General features: G+C 37.3%; 1 protein-coding gene across 1 annotated transcript in view; it reads left to right on the forward strand.

Annotated features, from left to right (window-relative positions):
* ERC2 (ELKS/RAB6-interacting/CAST family member 2) overlaps positions 1-25,020 on the forward strand; it is a 981,757-nt gene that overhangs the window by 288,402 nt on the left and 668,335 nt on the right. Inside the window, exons 6-7 of the mRNA XM_043885488.1 lie at positions 815-856; positions 21,150-21,305. Of these exons, the coding sequence (XP_043741423.1) occupies positions 815-856; positions 21,150-21,305 (198 nt within the window). The remainder of the gene's footprint in view (positions 1-814; positions 857-21,149; positions 21,306-25,020) is intronic.

Below are 25,020 nucleotides of genomic sequence, written 5' to 3' on the forward strand. Positions count from 1 at the left end.
TGGAGTTCTTCTGTTGTCTTTGGATGCCTGTTAATTCACAAAGCACTGCCTTCTGTTTTGTCAGTGTACAAGTCTGGGTCCCATTAGCATCTATACTCAGTGTGCATAAATTGAGTTATGGGGGCAGCTGGTAGAAGGTCATCTCCTCAGTCATGTGTGTAAGGTTGTGATGAAGGCTGTGGTCTCTTCTGATTTTGTATATTATGTTCCTGTGAAATGGGAGGGAATATTGGAAACCCATATTTTATAAGCATTAGGGTTGACTACCAAATAGAACTAACCCTTAAAACTAATAGGTGTAACTTGAGACATGGTTGTATTTTATTTTTAACACCTTTGGATAAAGGTGTCATATACTACCTTGGCAAAATCTGAAGTTAAAAGGAGCTTTCCTGGAGTCAGCTGGATATTTAGTTTCGGGGAGGTGACATGAATTTAGAAGCTACCCCTACTTTTCTCTTACTTCTTAAAGAAACTGAGGGTGAAATTATGAGTCCTCATCTTCTCCAAAAATATACCTTTCATCAACTCAGAAAGTTGTTATGAAAATCTGTGAAATCTTGCCCCAATTAGAGTTCTTTTAGAGCCACAGTCTGGTAGTTCTAGTAGATGTCTATGTACATCTCTGGGCTTTTAGAGTTGTGAAAATATGTCTCCGTGGGGGAGGGCCGTCTGCATACACCGAAGTGGGGGCCGCTCTCTTGCAGCCATCACATCCACTGTCAGCCAGCTCAGTCGGGGGGGCCAAAGTCACCTGAATAAATATGAAAGGAAGCACAGTAAATGGAGTTATTTGTGATTTATCTTCTTGCAGGAAGCTCCGAGTTTTAATTTTGATCCTGATTTGGTCTGGCAGGTATGTTCCAGGTTTGCACTTAGAACATTGTGTCTTTCAGAAAAATTAGTTTTCCTGTAGATGTTGCAGTGCTCCTCCTTTTCTTGCTTTTGTGACCAAAGATTCTTTACTAAACTTCCCTTTCCTGCTCTTATGGAAAACTGTCAATTAAAAACGTAGTTAAATGATGTCCCCCCCCACCTTTTCTTTTAATTCCTTGAAAAGAATGTGTTTTAACCTACTTCTGTTATAAATTTGACATGTCATAAACATGATGTTCAAAAGTTTCACTTTCTTGGGTTCATTCATAAATCTTTATCTAGTGTTTTTTTTTAAAATGAAAATGAATTATGGTAGTGACAGTACTTGTCACATAATCTCTGTTTTTTTCTTTGTTAGTTAAAACTTCTAAGTGAATGAAAATCTAATTTAAAATGGCTAAAGCCTAAAGGAAATGTATTGACTCATGTAACTGGGAAAAACAAGATATTGTTCAGGAATAGTTTGCTCTTGGGGCTCAAAGATGCTAACAGATACCATTTTCTCTCATTCAATCTCTCAATTTAGCTTTCTTCATGTAAGTCTGTTTTCAAACAGTCCCTTTATGCGTGTCTGAGCAAAGTGGCTGCAGCATCTCCAGCAATCACAGATGGAAGGGATAGGGAGAAGGTTGTGTTTTTAAAAAATGCAAAAAATAAGAAAAAAAAAAAAAGGAAAAACCACCAACCCTAGAATAAGAACAATTACTGAGATGGAATGTAAAATTTCACTCCAAATTTAACAACTCAGGCTGTAAGAAAAAACTTGAAATTCTCTAAATTCCATTAGTTTAATAAATTAAATGGCATTCATCAAGACAAACTTTGTTCGTGCTAAATTCAGCGCAGTTTATCAGATGGGATATATGAGTGATATATGGATTTTGGTAAGAGTTGCAGATAATATACTTGGTCTGGTGAACTTGTTAGCTAAAGTGGATTAAGAAGCTAGGGGCGTAATGTGAATATATGACAATATTTCTGTGGCAACTGAAGTGAGAATTGTGGTTATTTAGGTTTCTTGTCACATAATCAGCTGTAGCACTTTTTGTGTCATGAGTGGTTCTTCTTGTGTAACATTTATCCCCACTAAGCTTTTCTGTGGAAACTGAGTAGTAAGCAGTTCAAGACTGAGCTTGACCAAGTTGCTGCCTCATAGATGTGCTACTGGTGAAAGAATATGACTTTGTGTTCAAGTGCTACCTCTAATGGTGAGGCTGATCTTTTGATTTTAAATCCACAAACCAAGCCTTGTCTTTGTGTTCAGGCAGATGTCTGCTGTTATTCTGCATGGGGTTGACTGACCTGTAGTTGAGCTAATTTTCCGTTAAGAGATAGCTTGGTGTTTGATCAAATTCAAGCAGTTCAGTTTCACCAGGCGTGGAAGGGATACACTGGAGCATGGGAAGGCAAAAACTACCTGATAACTTTTCCCAGCATCACATAATTAGGAAGGGAAAGATTTCAATTTCAAACCTTGGCCATTGAATGCATCCCACTTCCCACTGTGAATGTAATTTGAGTCCTGGGATCTAGTCAGGAATACCATGAAGTGGCTGAAATGTTTTCTTTGGCTCGAGGGCCTACCTAGGTTTATGTTGCTCATCTTTTGAACTGTTATTTTATATGAGTCAAAATGTGGCAGTCAGATTTATTTTTTCTCCCAAGATTATGTGTTCATTGCAAATTTGTGTCAATTTGTTTTTCTAGTCAAGGCATTATGATGGATCTTAGGCCTTAAAAATAGGCCATGGATCTTTTTGTGGCTACTAAGAAGTATTAACAGCAAGGAAAAAAAAACAAAACAAAAAACAACTACCTATATCACCAGTGACATCTACAGCTGAAACACCACTAACCACACATGGAGAACTAGGTATGAGGCATCTGACATGTAATAACCCATGAGTAGGCATGAGTAGCCAAATTTCACAGATGAAAAAGCCATGTTTTAGAGAAAATGAGCAGCCTGCCCAAGGTCCTGCAGCAGGTAGGTTGGCAGCTGAGAGATGAACACAAGTTTCTTCTCTGAAGTTCTTAAACTCCTTCCTCTTACAGTCTGCTTTTACTGAAGACGATTCCTAAGTTCAGCTGGTTTTTCTTTCTATGCTTTGGAAATTATGCACTGAGTTTTGCATCTTAGAATAGGTTGAGGCAGCTCATGAGAGCTCAAGAGGTCTATTTGATATTTTTTGTAAGCTGCAATATTGTACTTTGTGCTGTAAGTAAGATTCATCCTTTTTACATGTATATGTTATCAGCCCTGCAAATGGGCCTCCAAAATATGTACCCTACAGCCAACATATACCCTGTGTTTTTTTTCTTTCCTGGATTTTAAGTGTTGCCCTGAAGCCTTTATAGCAACCTGGAGCGTAACTCACTTAAACTAGTAAAGCCCTGTGTTTTTGATGTGCACTATCCACTTACAATATAAGAAATTATCCTTTAGCTTATTTTTTCTTGAGAAATTTCTTCATCTTCTCATCTTTCAGCTTTAAAAAAAAGCCTTGTCCCATTTAACTATTTTCCTTAAATAAGGGAAAAAAATGTGGGTTTTAAGTGATAGCCAGAAAAAGCAAAATGTCAAGTTAAATGTTAGCTCTGGATGATATATGGTTGTCATTTAGAAGCAGGGAAGATTTTTTTTTTTTTCAATGTAACTTTTTTTTCTCAAACTCTTCTTATATGTGTTTAACTCTAAATGTTTGAGCCACTAATTTATAATTCCTGCTATAAACAGGTTTATTTTGTGTGAATATAACTCATGAAGTTGAATTACAAATACCACTGCTTACCAAGCAGCTTTTTTGTGCACAGCACCGTGGTGGGCCTTTCACAAAAAGTGAGTGCTCAGTCTTTAAGGGGCTAAATGGAAGGAATAGGGCTTTTATACAAGCCAGGATCTAAATAGAGACCTAAGAAGAGCAAAATGGGCTGCAAAAGCTCAGAGGATATTAAATAAGAAAGGGACAGGGAATGTTTTATGGAGAAGATCGCATTTGAGAAGAGCCTTGAAAAAAATGACATGATTTTGATAGAGGGTAGAGGGATTCTTTATAAACAGTAGAAACCAAATCAGCAAAGACAAGGAGGTTGGAAATTATGAGACATATCTGGAGAAGAACGAATCATTCAGTTTGGTTAAGAGAAGACTTTAAAAAGCAATAGAAGATCAAATGAAACCATAAGAAAGTGGGAGAAAAAAATAATAGAGAAAAAAGCTGAAATTAATGAAATAGAAACCAAACACATACAAGTTTAGTTCAGTTGCTCAGTCGTGTCCAACTCTTCGCGACCCCATGGACTATAGCACGCCAGGCCTCCCTGTCCATCACCAGCTCCCAGAGCTTGCTCAAATTCATGTCCATTGAGTTGGTGATGCCATCCAATCATCTCATCCTCTGTCATCCCCTTCTCCCGCCTTCAATCTTTCCTAGCATCAGGGTCTTTCCAAATGAGTCAGTTCTTCGCATCAGGTAGCCAAAGTATTGGAGTTTCAGCTTCAGCATCAATCCTTCCAATGAATATTCAGGACTGATTTCATTTAGGATGGATTGGTTGAATCTCCTTGCAGTCCAAGGAACTCTCCAGTCTTCTCCAATACCACAATTCAAAAGCATCAATTCTTCGATGCTCAGCTTTCTTTATAGTCCAACTCTCACATCCACACATGACTACTGGAAAAAACCATAGTTTTGACTAGACAGATCTTTGTTGGCAAAGTAATGTCTCTACTTTTTAATAAGCTGTCTGGTTGGTCATAACTTTTCTTCCAAGGAGGAAGCATCTTTTAAACACATACAAGAGAGGAACTCAGAAGCTAAACATGGATTCTTTGAGGAGATTAACAGGTGTCCTGGTCAGAATCACTGAGGAAAAGAGACAGACAAATAAACAATATGAAAATTAAAAAGTGGCATCACTATCAATCTTACTGAGTTAGAAATATGAGAGAATGTAATTAACAACATTTTGAAAATAAAGTTGAAATTTTAGATTAATTCTTTTAAAAATACAACTTATTAAGACTGCATGAGAAATAGAATATCTGGGTAGGGCTATATATTAAAAACAAAAATGTTTCTATGGTTTGAAATCTTTCCATCAGAAAATATCTAAAAAACAAACCAAACAAAAAACCCTGTAGTTGTAGATGGCTTCTTCAATGAATTTTTACTAGACATTTGATGAAAAAACTGTATCAACCATACAGAAACTATATCAGAAAATAGAAAACAAGTGAAAACTTCCCAGTTTATGAGGCCAGCATAATCTTGATATCAATACCCAACAAAGCCATTGCAAGATAGGAAAATTATAGGCTGTCTGTCTCATAAACACCAGTGCAAAATATCCTAGTGAACTAAACCCTGTGGAAATGACCAAGTTGTACTTCAGGAAGGCAAGGTTGGGCTAGTATTTGTGTATCAATCAATGTTCTTTACATTAGCAGGATAAAGGAGAAAAATTAATATAATTTCAGTGAATGTGGAGAAAGCATTTGGTAAATGTAACATTCATTCATGCTAAAAAAAAAAAGCTTTTATCAAACTTAGAAGGAGATTTTCTAATCTGATAAGAGATAGCTATAAGAAAAACTTGAGCATGTATCATTGGTACTTGTATCAATGGTAAGTATATTTAAGTGTCAATGGTAAAATATTTAAAGTGTTCCTTATGGTATAAGGAACAAGACAAGAATGCTTATTACTATCACTTTTCCTCAACAATATTCTGGATATCCTGGGTATAAGAATTGTAAAGGAAGAAATAAAACCCTTTTATTCACAGGCACCATAAGTTTGCGTGTAAAAAATGTGAATCCATATATAGACTACTAGATTAATAAATGAACTTAAACAGCTGGTCACTATATAAACATGAATCATCTACATACCAGTCACAATTATGAAATGAAATTTAAGAAACAATATAATTTAGGATGGTATTAAAAAACTCAAAATATCTAAGAACAAATCTAACAATGGTGAACAAGACCTAATTTTAGTAGATCATACAAAACATAATTACATGTGGAATAACAAAAAATTTGAAACAAATCAAATAGCTCTCAATAGTGCAGTGGATGAATAAATAGTGAAATATTCATACAATGAAATGATATTTGGCAAGAGAAGGACCAAGCTATTGCTTCATGTAACAACATCATTGAATACCCCCAAAACAGTGTGGAAAGAAGCCAGACACAAAAGAACACACACAATTTGATTCTGTTTATTTGTGTTCCCAAAATAGGCAAAAGTAATCAATGGTGTTAGATGTCTGCATAGTGGTTAATCTGGAGGAAGAAGAAGGGTGTGGAGGATGGGTGAGGGCTTGAACAAAGCTTTTAGAGTAGAAGTAATATTCTGTTTCATGATATGATTTGTATGTAACCAGGTGTGTTCGCTTTATCATAATTCATTCTGAAAACCTATGTTTTGGCTACTTTCCTATGAATAGTGTACCTTAGTTAAAAAGGTCATTGAAAAATGAAGAAAAAGTGAACAGTAAAAACAAAAAATGCTATTAAAAATTGGGTAAAGGATTTGAATAAGCATTTCTTCAGTGAAAACATACAAATGGCCAATAAGGACATGAGAAGATGTCCAATGTGAATTGTCATAAGGGAAATGCAAATCTAAATTGCAGTTAGATACAACTTATCCCCTGCCCCCAGGATGGCTAAGATAAAAAGACAAAAATTGTTGAGGAGATGTGGAAATGCCAGATCCTCATATGTTGATGATAGGGATGTAAAATGGTTCTGTCCCTTTTAGAAAACTATTTGGCAGTTCTTCAAAATGTTAAACATAGCCATCATACATACCCAACCAAACTGAAAATGTGTACACACAAAAACCTACCCTTATGTGTTCATATTACCATTATTGGTAATAGTCGAAAGTCTGAAACAAGCCAGATGTTCCTTATCTTGTATGAATAAACAAAATGTGGCTTAGCTGTAGTGAAATGTTATTCAGCAATGAAAAAGAAATGAAAGACTGATACATGCTAAAACATTGATGAACCTTGAAAACATTATGCTAAATGAAAGAAGCCTGCTATGAAAGGGTACATCTATATGAACTGTCTGATATAGGCAAATCTATATATAGAGAAAGTAGGTTAGTGGTTTCTATCCAGAGATAGAAAGTAGATTAGGAGCTAGGGGGAGAGGAGAAGCAGTTGTGACTACTAATAATTACAGCAGTTTGGGGTGGTGAAAGTATTCTGGAATTAGATGGTGATGGTTACATAACATACTGAATTGTACACTTTAAAAGAGTGAATTTTATGGTATATATATTGTATATCAATAAAGCTATTGCTAAAAAGTGAAGATAATACAAACGAAAGGATCAATAACTTTGATTACTCAAAGGTTAAAATATAAAATGAGCTGTAGCATAACCAACTAGGAGATGCATTTCTGAGGTTTATGGTAGTTAGTTTTAATAAAAAGGTTATATTTATTAGTGTGAAATAAAAGTTTGGGGAAAATAATGTACCATTAATTCTAGACATTCTTGTCATTAATTCTAGAAGGGGAGATTATATAGGATTTTTTCTTCTTTTGCCCCCTGTATTCTTATGTTTTCAATAATGTGCATTCATTATATAGGGGTGATCAGGAATTATTATTTAGGAAAGACGGCAATAAGTTTGTTGAAAGAAAAATCATCTATCAAAAATCTTAAACAGTTTCTTCTGATTTCTTTTGCTGAACTGTAGACTCGAAAGTGGAGAAGGCTATATTATTTATGGAAATTGAGAATCTGGTTCTGCCACTTGCTCTTTCTCTGAAGTTCAACTTTCCCTTCTATGAAATGGAACCATGATACCAGGCTTCGTAGAGTTGTGATGGGGATTAAAATGGATTAAAGCATGGGAAAATCCTGGCATACATTAGTTACTCAGGGAATTCTCTGCTTGTCCACCTAGTCCTTTTCAGTCTGAAAATGGAATTTTACCTGTAAAAAAGAGGAGGTACCTTTGAGCAAGGACCACTGGAGAGAAAGAATTTAACCAGCTTATTTCAGGCAGAGTCTTAGCTTTGCATACCACACAGTTTACATGTGGAGGGACTTTAAAAGTATCTTTGAAATGAGAAATCAGTGGAGAAAAAACAGTAACTCCCAGTAGGCCTGTGGTGTAATAAATGATCCGGGACTTTGTTGGGCCCTTGGCAAGTCACTTGTCCCTTCTGGCTCTCACTATTCTCATTTGGCAAGTGAAAGGATTGAACAAAGTGTCCTGCTTTAAAAATTCTACCAAATCTGAAGGATTGGTGACTGGCAATTTGGACTCTCAAAGGGCCTGCCTGGGGAGTCTGAATTGACAAGGCATTCTTGCAGAGTTTAAATCTTTGCTTTGTTTGCTCCCTCGTGGCCAGCTCTGACCAGGCCAGCAGCCCCTGCCTTCTCCCTTGTTGGTGCTCAGGTTCCCAGCTTATTGTTTATTTAGGGACTGCAATTTCCTTATTGGCGTGTGCCCCCCTCCTGCAGAGTTGAGAAGTCAACCACAGGCCTCAAGTGAACCCCCCTTCAAGTTTCAGTAATGATAGTGTACCGGCCATCTCATGCCTCATCCCTAAGGCATGGTCCAGTTTCCACATCCCTCAGGCCACGCTGGTGACTTGGGGTGGCCTGAATTCCTCTGCTGCCTGTTGCTTTTTCCATGAGACAAGCGTTTTGAATGTAGAGGATTTGTGCTATGTTTTGGAGATCCTTAGAATGAAGTCTCAAAGCAGGACTATTGGGGACTTCGGGGAAGTGTTAGAAGAAATGGAAGAGCAAGTCCAGGTTCTAGAAAGCCAGAAGGAGAACTTCTTCACCTGATCTTTTCCCAAAGAGAGTTGGAAGAGAACAGAGGTGTCAGGTGTCCATCTTTTTATTACTCTCTGAGATGCATTCACAGTTTTGCAAAGTAGTATTTCACTGAATTTCTGGGAAATCAGCCCTGTTTGTATTCAGATGTTTGTGAAAGATGACATGGATCCATTGTTGGGAGGGCAGGTTGCAGACACCAAGGGGCTACCCCTGTCATCTGGAAGCAGTTTCTTAAACTTCTTCCCCCTTTTCTTCTCTTTCCAGCATCGTCATTATTTTCTTTTGACCTTGCTCTGTGATCTTTAAAGGCTAAAAGTACTATGTGGAAGAACCAAAATAGACTTGCTTCTAGGTGGTTGACTGTCTCTCAATCCAGTCTTTCCTGAAATTATCCCAGGGACAGCAAGGTCCCAGTGTGGCCTCCTCACGCCTAGTCAAGGGAAGTTTTATGGAAGGAACCATTCTAGTTTATGAAAGATGTTTTTAAAAAATGATTAGAGATGAAAATTCAGGTGCTACAAAGAAACGCTTCATGAAGTCTTATCATGAAGCAGACAGTTTCCATTTGGAGAACTGCAAAATAGGGTGGAAGGTAGGAAACTTTCCTAGGATAAGGAATAAAGAACAAGAAAGAGAAAAATAGAAAGTATCTGATTTGCTAGGACCTCATAGTCCATGTTTGAAGTAAAAATAAATAAGGAAATAAGTATACAATTGGCTTAGTGTTTGGGTATTGGCTGACTGGATATACTATGTTTCTGGTCCAGTAGAACATTTACAGGGACATGAAAATTAACGTATTTTGGTTTGTTGATGTGGCACCCTCTTGAGCCCAGAAAGTTATTTCAACAAAAGAGAAAATCTTAGGCAAGTTAATTACCTTTTGTAGGTATCATAACCTATAAAATGGGTAAAATAAATACTTACTTCATAGGGTTATGGGCAAGATTAAATGAAATTTTCTAGCACAGTGCTTGCCTTAGTTAATAATATACTTGAGCTGATGTTATTAATGTTAACATCATTTTTAAATACCAGAATGGAGAACCTGTGTTTGCTTCTGTCCTGTGCTATTCCTTTCTGTATATTCAGATAATCCAAATATATTTATATTTTAACATAAATGGGAAAGAAAACATAGATAAAAAGAAAATCTTTCGATTTTTTCCCCCCAACCTGAGAAACTTATAAATAAATACTGATTTTTGTGTCATCCCATCCTTAAAGGAAATGTCCTTGGAGGCCAAATTAAACACAGACACAAACAACAACAAGGAACCAGTTTCTGATTCACCCAGTCCACAGGTTGGTACTGAAGAGACTCTGTATTAGTTTGTGGCACAGACATATGGATATGGTTTTGAATTAACTGTTGCTCCCTTCCACGCGTTGGGAATGTAAGAAACGTTCAATATTAATTAAAGCAGCTTTGTATGTAGGGCTGATACTCAGTTGAAAGGCATAGGTATAGCTTTAATGATTGTAAAATACTGAAATACTTCTGTGGTTATCCCAAACCCTCAGAGTACCCCTCCCACTCTAGCAAATTGTGGAAAGAGTGATCACCTGCTCCCGCAGGGACTCCGAGACCTGGTTGCAGCGCTCCGGGTGGCAGATGTTCTGGTTGGTCCTTGCCCTGTGCGGTGTTGTTGTTGAATGTCTCCGCAATCACCCCAACTTAAAACACTGGGATTCAGTTTCCAGTTATAACACAACTCCATTGAAACTGCCCTCATGTCACCAGTAATACTCTAATTTTCTTCTTAGTCTTTAGTGTCTTCAAATCTTTGTTTGACCTCCTTTCTTTCTTGAAACTTCACTTGCTAATTGTCTGCAACTTTTTCCATGATTTCCATAACTTTTTTTTTTTTAACCAATCTTTCCTTTGGCAGTTCTGCTGCTGGTTTTTCTATACTTGATTCTCAACTATATCTGAGAATCCTTTCTCTGCTAGGCAAATGACACATCAACTCTACTGTCTCAACTTCCATTTTAGCTTTTATTGTTGTTCAGTCACTTAGTTGTGTTTGACTCTTTGCAACCCCATGGACTGCAGTGCGCCAGGCTTCCCTGTCCTTCACCATTGCTCAGACCTTGCTCAAACTCATGTCCATCGAGTCAGTGATGCCATCCAACCACCTTGTCTTCTGTCATCCCCTTTTCCTCCTGCTTTCAATCTTGCCCAGAATCAGGGTCTTTTCCAGTGAGTCAGTTCTTCACATTAGGTGGCCAAAGTATTGGAGCTTCAGCTTCAGTATCAGTCCTTCCAATGAATATTCAGGACTGATTTCCTTTAGGATGGACTGTTTGGATCTCCTTGCAGGGAGATCTCTTGATATCTTGATGAGATCTCTTGATCTCTCTCTCTCCTTGAGAGTCTTCTCCAGCACCACAGTTCAAAAGCATCGGGTTTTTGATTCTTCAACACTCAGCATTCTTTATAGTCCAACTCTCACATCCGTACATGACTCCTGTAAAAACCATAGCTTGGACTATACACACCATTATCAGCAAAGTAATGTCTTTGCTTTTTAATATGCTATCTACGTTTGTCAGAGCTTTTCTTTGAAGGAGCAAGCGTCTTAATTTCATGGCTGCAGTCACCATCTGGAGTGATTTTGGAGTGCAGGACAATAAACTCTCTCACTGTTTCCATTGTTTCTCCATCTATTTGCCATAAAATAATGGGGCTAGATGCCATGATCTTAGTTTTTTGAATGTTGAGTTTTAAGTAAGCTTTTTCACTCTCTTTGACCTTCATCAAGAGGCTCTTTAGTTGCTCTTTGCTTTCTGCCATAAGGGTGGTATCATCTGTATATCTAAGGTTATTGATAATTCTCCCCACAATCTTGATTCCAGCTTGTGCTTCATCCAGCCCGCCATTTCACATGATTTTCTCTGCATATAAGTTAAATAGGCAGGATGACAGTAAACAACCTTGATGCACTGTTTCCCAGTTTTGAACCAGTGTTTTGTTTCATGTCCAGTTCTAACTGTTGGTTCTTGATCTGCATACAGATTTCTCAGGAGACAGGTAAGGTCATATGGTATTCCCATCTCTTGAAAAATTTTCCATAGTTTGTTGTGATCCACATAGTCAAAGGCTTTGTCATAAGTGAATAAAGCAGAAGTAGATGTTTTTCTGGAACTCTTACTTTTTCTATGATCCAGTGGATGTTGACAATTTTATTTCTGGTTCCTTTGCCATCTCTAGCCTCACTTGGAGAATTTTGAGCATTGCCTTGCTAGGATGTGAGATAAGTGCAATTGTGTGTTAGTTTGAACATTTTTTGTCATTGCCTTTCTTTGGGATTGGAATGAAAACAGGTTTTTATTATTAACTTCTCCAAGGCCAACTTATTATATCCTTTTACCAGCTTATAAATAATTCCCAGTCAGATTCAAGTATACACTCTTAGCTTGATTCTGAAGACTGCTTATCATTCATTTCCATCTTTCTTTCATTTCCTACTCCAAGGCAACTAAAAGTGATCTATACTTTTTAAACAGTCCTGTCTTACTTCTCCTTGATACATATTCCATGTGTGCATGCTCAGTCATGTCCAACTCTTTGCAACCCCATGGACTGTAGCCCACCAGATTCTGCTGTCCATGAAATTTTCCTGACAAGAATATTGTAGTGGGTTGCCATTTCCTATTCCAGGGGATCTTCCCGACCCAGGGATTGAACCCATGTCTCCTGCATTGGCAGGTGGATTCTTTACCACTGTGCCACCTGGGAATCCCTCCATAGTCCATACTTGTTCTCTTATTCCTTTAACTTATATTAATTAAAATTTAATTTCTGACTTCTCTGTGTTCTTACACAGGGCTATATCTAACTATATTTTGGTGTTATTTTTCACACTATTTCTTGTATATTATGCTTTCTAGTTACAAGTGACTGAAACTCTGCTATTGTATTTTAATATTATGAAGAGTGTATGATTCAGATTAGCTGTATCTTGCTGTTCAAATGATGTTATAAGGGCCCCATTATTTAAGCAGATTCTTACTACATGGTATTAAAGAAGACATCAACCAGCCCCAGACCCATATTTTTCTTGCCATTCATAATCTCAGAAAATGAGAGGTCCTTGATTTTGTGTCATTTCCCTCAAAGAACTCTGCTTGGCCTTGATGGCTTAATGAGTTCACCCCTGGATCATTCAGTGTCCAGAGGTGGTGCTTGTCACCAAGGGTCAGACTGGAAAACCCCATTAAAACCCCAGGGAGTTGGGGCAATGTAGTTCCCAAAAGGGGAAGAAGTTGAGCAGACAGTTAAAAAGAAACAGATACATGCTACAGCTAGAAAGAGGAAGGAAGGGGATCTTGAAAGAGGACCTACTGTGTGGTAGGTATTGTTCTGGAAGGTGTGCATCTTGTCACTCATTTTATTCTCATCACAACCTTAGGTTATACGATTAGCAAGGTTAGGAATATAGTCATTAAGGTGGACTGAAAATAGATGGTACTGTCTTCTACATGCGAATCTCTGAGAACTGGGAGTGAATAGGGACTTAATATACTGTTGTTGGCCTATAACAACAACCCTTTATCCTCCTGAGGGTGTTTCATGATAGATACTTTGCATGCATTACAGATCACTTATAATTTTCATAACCTGCTCTTGAGCGGTCTTATTTCATGGGAGCTCGGTGTTTTGCACAAAGGCATAAAAACCTGAAGCAGGATTTGCATTCAGGTTTGTGACTTTCTAAGGGTTAGTTGGATTGTTTTATTTTAGCTCTGTTTGTTAGACACAAGTCTGTTAACCTCCACAACAAATTAATACATGGAGACGAAAACCTCAGAGGTCACAGTGTGTCCAGCCAGAACCACTAGAGACGCATCTTCTCCCTGAGGGTCATTAGTAATGTGCCCAGAGACAGTACAGCAGAAGGAGGCATTCCTAGGGCGTGGATTTCATGAAGAATGAATCAGAAGTAGGCCAGTGAGACCATGAAAAGAAGCATCAAAGCACCCTAACTGCTTTTACTTTGAACTAGCCCAACCTGATTCTGTGGTTGTACATTTTGTTCTAAAGAATTAGATACTATCTGAATAAACAAACAAGAAAATAACATGAAAAAAAAATCATGTCCCTTGTCATCTAATCTAGGTCATCATCTTTGTATAGTTTGATAAGGCTCAGGAAGAAGTTTTTGACATTTTGTTTTTTCTCCTAACATGCCTTAGGCCCAAGTTTACTTCTTTCTGGAGTACTTAACTTGGGCTCACATAACCGCAGTGAATCCCACACAATAAATCCTTCAAAAAGCAGGGCATTACTCAGATAACTGAGGACTGCTCAGTTATGTTTGCAGCTACAACTAGATGATTTTTAAAAGTTAAGGCTTCAAGAGCCTCTGTGGTATCCAGTAATAATAGTCTAGAATTTTATTCTAAATAAAGTGTAATATAATTATGTAAGGATGTTTCCTGAACATTAGATCACATCTTCTCTTTAAACCATTTGGCCCTATTTTTGTTGATTAATGTCCATAGACTGTTACATGATCACAGAGAGTTCCATGCTCTTTAAAAACAAACAAACAAACAAAACCTTGTATTTTCTTTCTTGGCCAGATATTAAAATGAAACTAGTAATTCTTCCTGTATTTGAAAGGAAAGCACATTGTGACACTCAGCAATAACATAAGTGTTAATTTTTGTGACTAAATGATACTGCTTTTTTGATGTTCCACCCACTCACCATTTCAGTGTTCACAGTTCCTAGACAGGAATTGAAATCTGTTTCTTGGTGTTTAAGAGGAACATAATGTTTGACAAACACAAAAAGGATAATAAAGGCATCCTTACTGGCAAATTTGCTCCAGAAAGTTTACTCCTAGAGTTGCTGTACACTTAGGCCAAATTGGGTATCTTTTGAGAATAGCTTCATGTTTTTCTAAATGTACTTGGCCAGTAAAGTTGTCCTTGTCTCTTTTGCATTGATTAGTCTTGTCCTTTGTATATGCTGGACACCTCAAGTCATTTAAAATACCCAAGTCACACGAGGACCTTATGAAAGTGCAGATTCAGATTCAGTAGTTGTGAGCTGTGGCCTGAGATTCTGCATTTCTAAAAAGCTCCCAGGTGATGTCAGTGCTATTGTCTGTAGACTACACTATGTAACAAGGATACAGACTGTGCTTCATGGTAGAGAGGGAGGGGTGCCCATGTATCTTGTTCATATCTATCTGGTATCTCACACATCTGGTAAGGTGACTGGTACCCAGTAGATGCTCAGTATGCATTTGTTGAATGAATGAGAGAACTTCTTGTATCTAAATTTACTATCAACTATAGCAGACATGTCCTAGAAAAATCCAAAGATTATATATATCCAAAGATTTTATATATATATATATATATATATACACACACACACACACACATATATATATATATATATATATAAATAAAATGAAGCAGAGATGAAATAAACTTATTTTAGTCTTTCCACCTGACATTTATCCTCACTGCTATAGTCCCTGCACTTGTGTGCTTTCTAGTATTCGTGGCTGATTCCAGAATTACAGGCTGGCCCACTGGGCAGGTGATTGCCCAGTGTTCATTTCCAGTGACTTACTGTTTGCCCATCAGAAGGGCATCCCTGGTGGCTCAGACAGTAAAGAATCCACCTGCAGTGCAGGAGACCCAGGTTTGATCCCTGGGTCGGGAAGATATGCTGGAGAAGGGATAGGCTACCCACTCCAGTATTCTTGGGCTTCCCTTGTGGCTCAGCTGGTAAAGAATCTGCCTGCAATGTGGGAGACCTGGGTTGGATTCCTGTGTTGGGAAGATCCCCTCGAGAAGGGAAAGGCAACCCACTCCAGTATTCTGGCCTGGAGAATTCCATGGACAAAGGAGCCTGGCGGGCTACAGTCCATGGGGTTGCAAAGAGTTGGTCCTCAGCTAACTATTTTGCATCTGTTGGATGATGGATATAAAATAGTCTTGGGCATGAATCTTTCAGTAGGAGTTATGGTCTGTATGTATAAAATAAAGTATTATTATAAGTATTTTATGAGTATGTGGAAAGAAATGACTTAAAGAGCTAGTCAATTCAGACTTTTTTTTTTTTTTTAAACTCATGGGGAATGAAACAAACACATTTCAGTTGTTTTTAGCCCCCCCACAGAAATGTCTTCCCCCCCTACATTCCTGCAGTCTTTAACAAAAATATATTATAAAAGCAAAACAATTTCATGCTTTTCCTATCCCAGGACTATTTGAAAAATGTCTCCTGAGACACGGAGTGGCAAGTTGAGGGAGCATGGGCGTCTGCCTGTTCTCGCACTGCTTAGGGCTCAGAGCAGACTCTCAGTAAATGACTTGAGTGACAGAAGCTGACATGGTGATGTGAATATTTAAGCCCTCAATTATTTTAAATTGGGGGTAATCATGGCAAGTTTTCTTTTGAAGAATACAAATCATTGTTTTGACTCTTTGCTTCAGTATATAACCCTGAGCTTAATGTGTTCATTAAAGTTCTATTTTTCCCCCCAAGAATTGACTTCTAGAGTAATAACACTGGAAAAATCAAAGTAAATAGAATGCTTTGCTGTAGGACCTTGCAGAATGATTAATGCTGATATGCATTGGGAGTCCCCAATAATCATTTCTCAAACTTACTTGACCCTGCAGGCCCCTTTTCACAGAGCATTTGGTTTCTGTGAACTTCAGGAAAAGCTGTTTCTATTTCACTTTCTCCATCTCTAAGGAAGGCCTAGAATTATCTGCTTTGAGAGCTTGCTTCTTTGTGAAGCACAATCTAGATGAGTATTTGAAAATCACTACATAAATTATTTTAAAATATCAGTTATAGATAATATGTAAAGATATCCTGATGAAGATTCTTTGGTGATTGAGAGTAAAATATTGCTCTACCTTCTAAAATTCCACTTCGAGGATGCCACAGCCTATGTCTTCACTTAAGTTTTTTACTCTCCGTTGTACACCAGTGCTTGAGTTACTGAGCATGTGCATGTGCATTTTGTATCTGTTTTGAAAGTGAAAGTTGCTCAGTTATGTCCCACTCTTTGCAATCCCAAGGACTTCTCCAGGCCAGAATACTGGAGTGGGTTGCCTTTCTCTTCTCCAGGTGATCTTCCCAACCAGGGGTTGAACCCATGTCTCCCACATTGCAGGCAGATTCTTTACCTGCTGAGCCATAAGGAAAGCCCAAGAATACTAGAGTGGGTAGCCTATCCCTTCTCCAGCAGATCTTCCCGACCCAGGAATTGAACCAGGGTCTCTTGCATTGCAGGCGGATTCTTAACCAACTGAGCTATCAGGAAAGCCCTCTGTTTTGAAAGGCAACATTTATGTACCACATTGAGCCATACCAGGACATGTGAGATAGTTTTCTTCCATTGCCTTCCTTAAATACATGTTTTTAGTAATTTATCTTAGTTTTAGAGATTTTTTAAAAAGAAAAAAAAAAATTGTTCTCTTTGAATTCCTGAAACTGAAGCAGTGGAGCAGCTATGACCATGGCAGTCATTTTCTTTGCCTTAATTTTTCATGCTTATATTTTCTTATGTCTTTCTCTGGCTCAGCATTTTGAATATCTTCTTGGGCAGAATCAACACACCATCTAATATGTTTGTATTTTGTATCTTTTATCTTTTCTCTTCCCTAGATCTTGCTGATAGCCTTCCATCTCCTTTTCTCCATGCTTGTGATTTTGGTTTTGAGTTCTTGAAATAGACTCATTAATGTAGGAACAGAAATATCAATAAGGACAGAAAAATAGATCTTAAAGTGACTTCCACAATATCCATTTCTCATTCATCTTTTTTCTTTCATTTTTTTTTTTCTTTTGATATTCTTGGGCATCTGTGACTAAAAGAAAAAAGTTTGGGAGGAAAAAGAGGCTGCTTAATTTAAGAAAATTAGTAAAAGTTAAAATATTATTTTTAAAATGTGTTTTACTAATTTGGTGAAATTTTGACTCAGATATGTATAGATCATGTTTATAGAGGATTTTCTCTGTTTCTATGTGACTTCACTCTTATATTTCTTTAGCAATGTGTAATTTTTAAAAGTCCAGTGAAAAGCTCTTTTTAACCCATTTTGAAGTTAGCAGTGGTGGTTACTGCTACCTAAACTCTTAGAAGTTGACTGAGAGGAAAGCTGAGGGTTTCTTTTCCCCTTGCCTACATGATTGAGATGAAATTTTAACAAATGCTACCAAGAAATTAAAGTGTAAAATATGGGACTACAAAGTATATTTCAGTACACACATATATTTATATACGTATGTATGTGTATACTTATATATAAATACATATGTGTACATGTAAATATGTATACACATATGTATACATATAAATATGTCAGTTTAGACTTGATTATGAAGTCAAAGGAGATTTTATATCAGAAAGCAGGAATGTTGACTGTTTCTTTCACACTTAACTTACAGGTAAATTCTTGTAAAAATTGTACTTCAGTTCAGTTCAGTCACTCAGTCGTGTCCGACTCTTCGCGACCCCATGAATCGCAGCACGCCAGGCCTCCCTGTCCATCACCAACTCCCAGAGTTTACTCAAACTCATGTCCATCGAGTCGGTGATGCCATCCAACCACCTCATCCTCTGTCGTCCCCTCCTCCTCCTGCCCCCAGTCCCTCCAAGCATCAGGGTCTTTTCCAGTGACTCAACTCTTCTCATGAGGTGACCAAAGTATTGGAGTTTCAGCTTCAGCATCAGTCCTTCCAATGATCACCCAGGACTGATCTTTAGGATGGACTGGTTGGATCTCCTTGCAGTCCAAGGGACTCTAAAGAGTCTTCTCTAACACCACAGTTCAAAAGCATTAATTTTTCGGCGCTCAGCTTTCTTCCCAGTCCAGCTCTCACATCCATACATGACCACTGGAAAAACCATAGCCTTGACTAGATTGACCTTTGTTGGCAAAGTAATGTCTCTGCTTTTTAATATGCTATCTATGTTGGTCATAACTTTCCTTCCAAGGAGTAAGCATCTTTTAATTTCATAGCTGCAATCACCATCTGCAAAATGCTGAAAAATTTCTATCTCAGTAAAGAGCAGAAATCTACATTAATGTTTTAATAGATTAATGATTAATGTTTTAATAGATATCTTTATGTTTTAAAGAAATAATATAGTCTTAAGACTTTCATGGGCAGTAAATAAAATAGTTAATAGTGGGTATATTTGGGTGATGAGATTGGGGTGGACATCATAATTATCTGTGTGACTTTTCAAGTTTTCTGTAATGAGCATGTTTTAATTTTATAGTCAGAAAAAATGTTGACTTAAAGTGACTCATTTATTTATAAAGGCTCTTATGAACTTGTAAAAGTTCTTTTTCGATAGCCTTTTCATTATTGCTGCTCTTTTTATCTACAGAGTTAATTAGCATAGCTTAGAATTCAAATGAATCACTGAGAAGGACTCCCTACATTTATCAGCTTGGCCTGCTATAAGAAAATACCACAGGCTGGGTGGCTTAAAAAACAGAAATTTATTTTCTTGCAGTTCTGGAGGCTGGGAGTCTGAGATCAGGGTGCCAGTAAGGTTGGATTCCTGTGAGAATCCTGGCTTTCAGACAGTCACCCTCCTGCCCTGTTCTCACATGGCAGAGAGAGAAAACAAGCTCTCTAGTATCTCTTCTTATGAGGGTGCTAATCCCATCATGAGGGTTCCATACTCATGCCTCCATCTAATCCTGATTACCTCCCAAAGGCCAACTCTCCAAGTATAATCACATTAGGGATTAGACCTTCAACATATCAATTTTGGAGGCACCTAGATATTTAGTCTCTAACATTCTCCTCACTCAAGTTGGCAGTATACAAGATGACCAGGTATGCATCTAATATTGAAAAAAACTTGCAGGCTATAAATAAAAACATGATAGTTATCATTGGATGATAGAAATATAGGGAATTTTCTCCATTTTTTGCGAATTTCAAGTATATTACTTTTATAACTGAAAGGATACAATAAACACTATTTTAAAAGGAAGATGAAATACTACAGAATGGAATGTAATATTCCATAATAATGTTGCAAATTTCAAAATCATTTTTTTTTCATCTTCTTGGGCTTTTTTTTAAGAATTAATAAGTGTCTTCAGCACTTAGAGCAACCAGGTATGGGAACACAGTGGAGCTCAGTAAGCTGCTGCTGCTGGTTCTCATTTTTCTACTTTTAACAGTGATGGCAATGTTCATGATAATGAAACATGCCATTGGGCATATAATATAGGAAAGTAACATAGAAAGTAGTTATGTCAGGATAGACATAATTGTTAAAGTTTTTTTCTGAGTTGTTATAAATAGAATAGCCCATTCATTGTCTTTTCTTTTAGAACTCTTTAGTCTCTTAGATTCTGAAAAAATGAATTGGTTAAAAAAAAAAAAATGAGTTAGTGGCTCATTTTTCATTAACTTCCAATTGCAATTGTAATATAACCTCCTTGAATCTACACAATAAAATGGCAGGGAGATGGTGACAGTGAGAAAACTTGACATCAAACTTCCAGTGTGTTTCATTCCAAGCACTGATTTGCGTTTAATACCTGAGGCTGAGGAACTGTTTTTCCCTCTCTGATGCATCTCCTGTCTCCTCTCCTCTCTTTCTAATGCATCATTTCTTATTATGCTCCACCTTGTGTGTAGAATCTGTCATTTCCTTTTTTTAAAAAAATTGTCTATGATTTGTCCTCAATTAACCCCTCATTTGAGTGTAATATTTCTAGTTATTTTTTTTAACTCTATAAATCAATAGGCTAGAAATGCCCTTTACGATAGTGATTTTTTTTTTTTTTTGGTCACACAGGAAGCTGTCTGCTTGCCAAGTAAATCATGATGTGATATATTATTTCCAGTTGCTGTAAATTTTCAATATTCAGTGTGTCGGTCATACTAGGTCATGATTCAGTTATTTAATTTCACTTGTGTCTGTATTTTAGATGAGAATCCTTTCCCCCATTAGTAGATTTTAATTTCCTTCTCTTTCACAGTCAAATTCCAAGCATGCCTTATAAAACTAGCCACAAAATACACACATGAACAAACCATTTTTGTGTGTACAAGTAGACGCAAAAATACTCACTGGTAAACTATCTCTGAAATTATAAATTTGTCTTCTTAAATGTCATTTTTGTTTTTCACACTGTAGATCACTTTTATCACCATTTCTTTCATAATTTGATTCCTAGATATGCAACAAACATATCTAGGTAACTCTCTGTCTTGTATTGACATAAGCTGTTTATTGGGAGCTTAAAAAATAATCTCACAAGTGATCTTCAGAGGTGAAAAAATTAAATTGTTCTGAATTCAGGGCTGTATCTACACCATAGTTAATGTATTACTATTGAATAAATTGCTTTCTGAAATTGTTTTGATAATATTGAAAAAGCAATTTTCTTTCCCTCTTTTTTTTTTTTTTTTTTAACCAACAGGACACAAAAATCGCTTCATTGGAGCGAAACATAAGGGATCTTGAGGATGAGATCCAGATGTTAAAAGCCAATGGTGTGTTGAACACTGAGGACCGTGAAGAAGAGATAAAACAAATAGAGGTTTACAAAAGTCACTCCAAGTTCATGAAAACCAAGGTATGGTCCAAAGTTATAAACTTTTATATTCTTAATGTGACTGGAAAGTTATGGTTTATATACATACTTTCCCCCAAATACCCACATAATCTGCTTTATGTGATATATGAAATATATGGACAATGAAGAATGAGGAAGATTTTTAGTTCAAAAGTGTAGATTCCAGAAAAATCAGGGAAAACTTTTGGTGGAATTTTTACTTACTAAGGGGTTCAGGATTTTCTAATGAGTTCCTTCGGTGTCCCTCTGTCTTGGGAATTAACATTTATTTTTAATAGTCTTTGCTCTCCAAATTTCCTGAGATTTCATAAGTTTGCTATTTTTAAAAGTTTCTATCTTTGCCAAGTTTCTGACCCATCCCTGGAAGGTGATGGTCTTAAAAGGTGTTAATCTTGGAAGCCAATTTAATTGAGTTCAATGGTATGAAGATATTTTGGTTTTAATGTAGTATTTGACAGGACTGATTTGAGTCCCAGTGCTATCATTTGCTGAAAATATTCAACTGCTGTGATTCTCAGTTTCTTCATTCATGAAATACTGATAAGAAAAAGGAAAATACCTTCATCATTGGGTCGCTTTGACAATTCCAGGAGATTATGCATTTAAAATACTTACTCCCTTGACTGATCTCTAGAAAGCATTCAGTCATGTGAGACATTGTTGTTGAGTGTTATTATTGTCATCTATTGCTGTGGAATATTTGTGAAATATTACTGTAGTAATCATTTCCATTACTTTTTATCAGTATTGCTAGTTTTAAAGAATTTGGCTTATATTTTTCAAAATGAAACTTTGAGTTGCAAATGGACAAATCACCTGAAAATCTATTCTTCTTATATATGCAGAATTATTCAATTTATGAGCAGCCCAATCAGCCTTTTGAGACTTCAAAATACTTTTATTTATTCCTCTATTTAAGCCATTCTTTTTGAAAACAATAACCGTACCAATTAAAATTATTTTTCTTTTTTCTACCACTTTCTCTTAAGTACTCCTGTTCTTATTCTAGGTTTTGCTGTTTGTTGCCTTATAAAATGCAGCAGAGTTGAGTGATGCACGTTTCTGTGAGAAAGCAGTGGGAAGTTGAGAGGAAAACTGCTTAAATAATGGTTATGATTTTTATCAGTTGTGAAATACATGGATAATCTTTGCAAAGAATTTGCAAAATTATAGGAGAGAAATAATATGCAGTGTCTACTTTACTCTGTATGTGTGTGTACATGTGTTTCTCTAGGAAAAACAAAATCTGTGCTATACTTCTGTCAACTTCCATCTGTAAGTTAGTGTTGAGATTTTGACTAAAACTTTCCATCAAGGAGTAGAGATATGAGAAGGAGAATGTCCAGTGTATTTGAATGTAACCCCTTGCTTTTAGTGATGGCCACAAAATGCAGAGCAGATTTCCTTGCTAAGTCCTCCCTTCTGGTTTCTTTTTTGCAGTCCTTTCCTCTTAGAGAGTTGAGCTGACATGCCACAAGCACAGTAGTAGGGTGGCCTGCAGACAATGGCCAGATCACTCTAGGAATGAAGACCAGATGTACAGATCTGAGTGAATCCATGAAGATTGGGGGAAATGATTGTTTTGGCTCAAACTTTTCCTCCCCACCCTATCCTGTCATATATCAGTGGAGGATAGTTCAAGCCACTTGTACAACTGAAAATGCCTTGAAATTTGTAAACTCTGTCCCTCAATATAGATTGTGTCCCGGTGAATAAAACATGTATATGGTCTTCAGGAAGCAAGTGATGGCCTCTGTTAGCCCACAGTCTTCTCATGCACCATTAGTCCTTGAGCTAGTTTTAACTTTTAATGGTTAGTTACTTTCAAGGGTTCCCAGAGTGTTCAAGTCGCAAGGATGTTTGAGGAGAGAAAAGGAGTTAGGTGAAAAGAGTGCGGGCTGAAGACTGAAGCAGACTCTGGCAGATTTCTAACCTGCCCTTGATAGCTGCTTGACCTTGAGGAGTGACTTAAGTCACTCAGCCACACTTTCCTCATCTATGAAGTGGGGGCAACACTGCAAAACTTAGAGAGTGACTCAAAATCTTAAACGAAATACTGCAGTTAAAGCACCTGGCTCAAAAAAGTAGGCGATGGCCATATCCATTATTATTGAAGAAATATAATCAAATATATTAATAATTTTAGTAAGTGCAAAGAGGAGCTAAGGAGCCTCTTGATGAGGGTGAAAGGAGACTGAAGCTGGATTAAAGCTTAACATTCATAAAACTAAGATTATGGCATCTGGTCCCATCACTTCATGCCAAGTAGATGGGAAAAAAGTGAAAGCAGTGACAGATTTTTTTCTTCTCAGGCTCCAAAATCACTGCAGCTGGTGAAATTAGAAGATACTTGCTTCTTGATAGGAAAGCTATGACAAACCTTAATAGCGTATTAAAAAGCAGAAACATCGCCTTGCTGACTTTTGTAGTCAAAGCTATGGTCTTTCCAGTACTCATGTACAGATGTGAGAGCTGGACCATAAAGAGGGCTGAGCCCTGAAGAATTGATGCTTTCCAACTGTGGTGCTGAAGAAGACTCTTGATAGTCCCTTGGACAGCAAGGAGATCAAAGCAGTCAATCTTAAAGGATTGGGTTTCCCTGGTGGCTCAGCTGGTAAAGAATCTGCATGGAATGCGGGAGACCTGGGAGACCTGGATTCAACCCCTGGGTTGGGAAGATACTCTGGAGAAGGGAACGGATACCCACTCCAGTATTCTGGCCCGGAGGATTCCATGGGCAGTTTAGTCCATGGGGTCGCAAAGAGTCAGACACAACTGAGCGACTTTCACTTTCCTAAAGGAAATCAACCCCAAATACTCTTTGGAAGGGCTGATGCTGAAGCTCCAATACTTTGGCCACCTGATGCGTAGAACTGACTCATCGGAAAAGACTTTGATTCTGGGAAAGATTGAAGGCAGGAGGAGAAGGGGACAATAGAAGATGAGATTGTTGGATGGCAATACCAACTCGATGGACGTGTGTTTGAGCAAGCTCTGGGAGTTGGTGATGGACAGGGAAACCTGGCGTGTTGCTGTCCATGGGGTCACAAATAGTTGGGACTCGACTGAGTGAGTGAACTGAATTGAACTGAAAATTGAATTGCCAGTGTACTTCATGGTCCATTGTAGCCTATTTGGATAACTTTTCTACAAAGTTTGTATGAATGTGTTGCTTGTGAACATCACAGATATCTGAGGAGTTAATTTGTGCAATAGTTGTTTACACACATTGACAAGGAAACTGTTTAGTGTCACCACTGGAGTGTCTTGAATTCTTTTGTTTATATGCAGGATTATATGGATAAAGCTTTCAATGGTGGATTTTGAGCTCTGTGGTTCCCAAAGGGGCACTAAAAATTGTGCATGTTCAAAATATTTCCCATTTCCCAATACTTACCACTTAGTTGGGAAAGTAAAACATGTACTCAAAACACTACCCTGAAGACTTGATGGGAGGAGAGTTCATTTTTGGCTGAAATAATGCAAGTTGTGCAAGGTTAAAGTTAGTGTTTCATTTTTTGTTTTGGTCAAAATAATCAGATTGGTGAAACTACAGTGATAGGTCTGGGGAAGATTGCCAACTCAAATCTATGTCTGAGCATACCTAGAAGGATATGTGAAAATACCATTCTATCCCCAATTCTATACAGTTAAGGAAGTAGGAAAAACTCAAGTCTATATGAAATTACAGACTTTTTCAGAAAAGAAATATTAG

Source organism: Cervus elaphus, chromosome 24, assembly GCF_910594005.1.
Source record: "Cervus elaphus chromosome 24, mCerEla1.1, whole genome shotgun sequence".
NCBI classification, from domain to species: Eukaryota; Metazoa; Chordata; class Mammalia; order Artiodactyla; family Cervidae; genus Cervus; species Cervus elaphus.